Source organism: Nanorana parkeri, unplaced genomic scaffold, assembly GCF_000935625.1.
Source record: "Nanorana parkeri isolate BGI_ZX_2015 unplaced genomic scaffold, ASM93562v1 scaffold3848, whole genome shotgun sequence".
Lineage (NCBI taxonomy): Eukaryota > Metazoa > Chordata > Amphibia > Anura > Dicroglossidae > Nanorana > Nanorana parkeri.
In genome coordinates, this window is record NW_017310116.1 from 11,737 (window position 1) to 14,602 (window position 2,866).

Below are 2,866 nucleotides of genomic sequence, written 5' to 3' on the forward strand. Positions count from 1 at the left end.
CGGTGAGTGTGCGTCACTGATGTTGTGTCATCCCCCCTCCCCCCCCCTCAGTCTGCCAGGGACACGCGGAGGGGGATGTCCGAGATCCATGTTTGTTTTGGCATCGGTGGAGATGTTCAGTAACGTGTTGTCTTCGCAGGTCCGTGGTGGCGGCTCAGGAGGCGCCTGATGACAGTCCGCTGCTGGGAGCGCAGGAGCTGGAGAGGGTGAGTCCCAACTTCCAGAGGAGACGGAGGACTTTGGGCTTCACTCCGATATAAGGATCGGTATCCGCCATACCGATCGGTATTTTCAGCAAAGTCAGCCAACGGGAGTGGAGAAGAAGTCAAGTTTTGGCATTGACCTCACTGCGTGGTTCTGGGTCCACGGGGAACCCAATGGGTGGTCCTGGGGCTGAGACAAGGGAGGTGGTACATGGGATGGGGATCCAAGTAGCAGAAGACTATCAGACATGTGGGGTGGGAGGGCAGCGCACAGTTTGGCATCTTCACCCTGGGCACTGGATGACCTTGTCCTGGCACTGGGTCCCATCACAGCTAAGCCGGGGGTGATAGAACGGGAAAGGGGCCACGTAGGGCTTCCCTTGGGGCCCATCCCTCTCTCATGACCACGGGAGGTGTTGAGATTTCCCTGATCCTTCTCTTGTCTGTGGAGAGAAGGGGAGAAGATCTTCATCCGGCCATGTGAGATAGGTGATCACAGTGTGATGGAGGTTGGGGGGGAGGGGGTCTGCCCATAGTTCTGTCTGGGGCTCCAGACTTTCACCATAATCACATGACCCCGGTGTGTGTGAGAGCTCGGTGATCCCTCCTGTCCGCCATGTTGGTCCTTCCTCCTCCTGCGCCAGAGCTTTCCTTTCACGTGTCGGTGTGTGTGAGAGCTCGGTGACTCTCCTGTCTGCCATGTTGGTCCTTCCTCCTCCTCCGCCAGAGCTTTCCATTCACGCGTCGGTGTCTGTCATTCCAGGTGTGTGCCGGCAAGAAGAAGGTTGTCTACCTGGGCGTCTCCTGCAGCCTATCGGTGAGTACCGACCACCACATTACCTCTGCCATTGAATATGGGACCTGATGACCTCCAGCCCCTTTAGAAGCAAAGGAGAACATAACTCGGCCAGAAGAAGGTCCACATTGGTGGCCTCCGGTTGTCTCCGCTGGATGGGCTAAATTTGTACACCGCTATGGAAGACGTTGTTGCCATATCAGTAATAACAGTGATGATGTCCTTTGCCCGCACAGGCTCCCTTCATTGCCGGACAGTTGGACTTCTGCATGAAGAACTTGGATGTCTTCCTGCCGGTCCTGGTTGGGTTTAATCCAGTTGGTACAGCCAGGTAGGTTGTGGGAGGAGGAGGTGGCCCCGGGGCCCCGGGCCAGAGAAGCAGGACTGACCTCTCATGTTACCTTACAGTAATGAGCAGATTGAAGGCTGGACCTCCACCTTCCGGCAGGTGGCCGAGCGGATGCAGAGCCTCCACGACACACAGACGGGCTTCGTGCTGAACCCGGCCATCGGGGTGAGTCCACCAAGAGAATGAAGATCGTCTCCTAGGGGCCCGTTCCCAACATCATGCACTACCTGTGGCAACGCGGGCCACCCCAACCGTGCTGTCCTGTGCATGGCGGTGCATTGTGACCCGTGTGTGGGGGGGGGGAGGTTGGGTTGGGGCCCCCCCATTACCACGCCCATTGCGTACTCATTGCCCCGCCAACCACTTTCCATTTCCCTTGCAGCCTGAGGCCGTCTGCGGCTCCTCGCGTATGAAGGGCGGCAGCGCCACGAAGATCCTGCTGGAGACCCTGTTCCTGGTGGCCCACAAAGCCAGCTCCGAGGTGGAGGTGACAGAGAAGTACGTGACCCAGCCAATCACGGGACAGGTGACCCCCCCTAGGTGTACCCCTAGAGGAAGTGACATCCATCCTAAGGAACGAAGGTCCCACCCAGGAGCAGAGCTAGACATCCTGCCCCCCGGGGCAAAGGCCAGATTACCCCCCCCCAGGGAGAAGTTCTCCATCCAGACACCTGGTGGCCCACAAAGCCAGCTCCGAGGTGGAGGTGACCGAGAAGTACGTGACCCAGCCAATCACGGGACAGGTGACCCCCCCTAGGTGTACCCCTAGAGGAAGTGACATCCATCCTAAGGAACGAAGGTCCCACCCAGGAGCAGAGCTAGACATCCTGCCCCCCGGGGCAAAGGCCAGATTACCCCCCCCCAGGGAGAAGTTCTCCATCCAGACACCTGGTGGCCCACAAAGCCAGCTCCGAGGTGGAGGTGACCGAGAAGTACGTGACCCAGCCAATCACGGGACAGGTGACCCCCCCTAGGTGTACCCCTAGAGGAAGTGACATCCATCCTAAGGAACGAAGGTCCCACCCAGGAGCAGAGCTAGACATCCTGCCCCCCGGGGCAAAGGCCAGATTACCCCCCCCCAGGGAGAAGTTCTCCATCCAGACACCTGGTGGCCCACAAAGCCAGCTCCGAGGTGGAGGTGACCGAGAAGTACGTGACCCAGCCAATCACGGGACAGGTGACCCCCCCTAGGTGTACCCCTAGAGGAAGTGACATCCATCCTAAGGAACGAAGGTCCCACCCAGGAGCAGACCTAGACATCCTGCCCACCGGGGCAAAGGCCAGATTACCCCCCCCCATCCCCCAGGAAGAAGTTCTCCATCCATACACCTGGTGGCCCACAAAGCCAGCTCCGAGGTGGAGGTGACAGAGAAGTACGTGACCCAGCCAATCACGGGACAGGGGACCCCCCCCTAGGTGTACCCCTAGAGGAAGTGACATCCATCCTGAGGAACGAGGGTCCCACCCAGGAGCAGACCTAGACATCCTGCCCACCGGGGCAAAGGCCAGATTACCCCC

General features: G+C 59.2%; 1 protein-coding gene across 1 annotated transcript in view; it reads left to right on the forward strand.

The window, feature by feature from the left end:
• GCKR (glucokinase regulator) overlaps positions 1-2,866 on the forward strand; it is a 19,922-nt gene that overhangs the window by 2,460 nt on the left and 14,596 nt on the right. Inside the window, exons 6-10 of the mRNA XM_018575375.1 lie at positions 60-206; positions 967-1,020; positions 1,236-1,330; positions 1,408-1,513; positions 1,731-1,846. Of these exons, the coding sequence (XP_018430877.1) occupies positions 60-206; positions 967-1,020; positions 1,236-1,330; positions 1,408-1,513; positions 1,731-1,846 (518 nt within the window). The remainder of the gene's footprint in view (positions 1-59; positions 207-966; positions 1,021-1,235; positions 1,331-1,407; positions 1,514-1,730; positions 1,847-2,866) is intronic.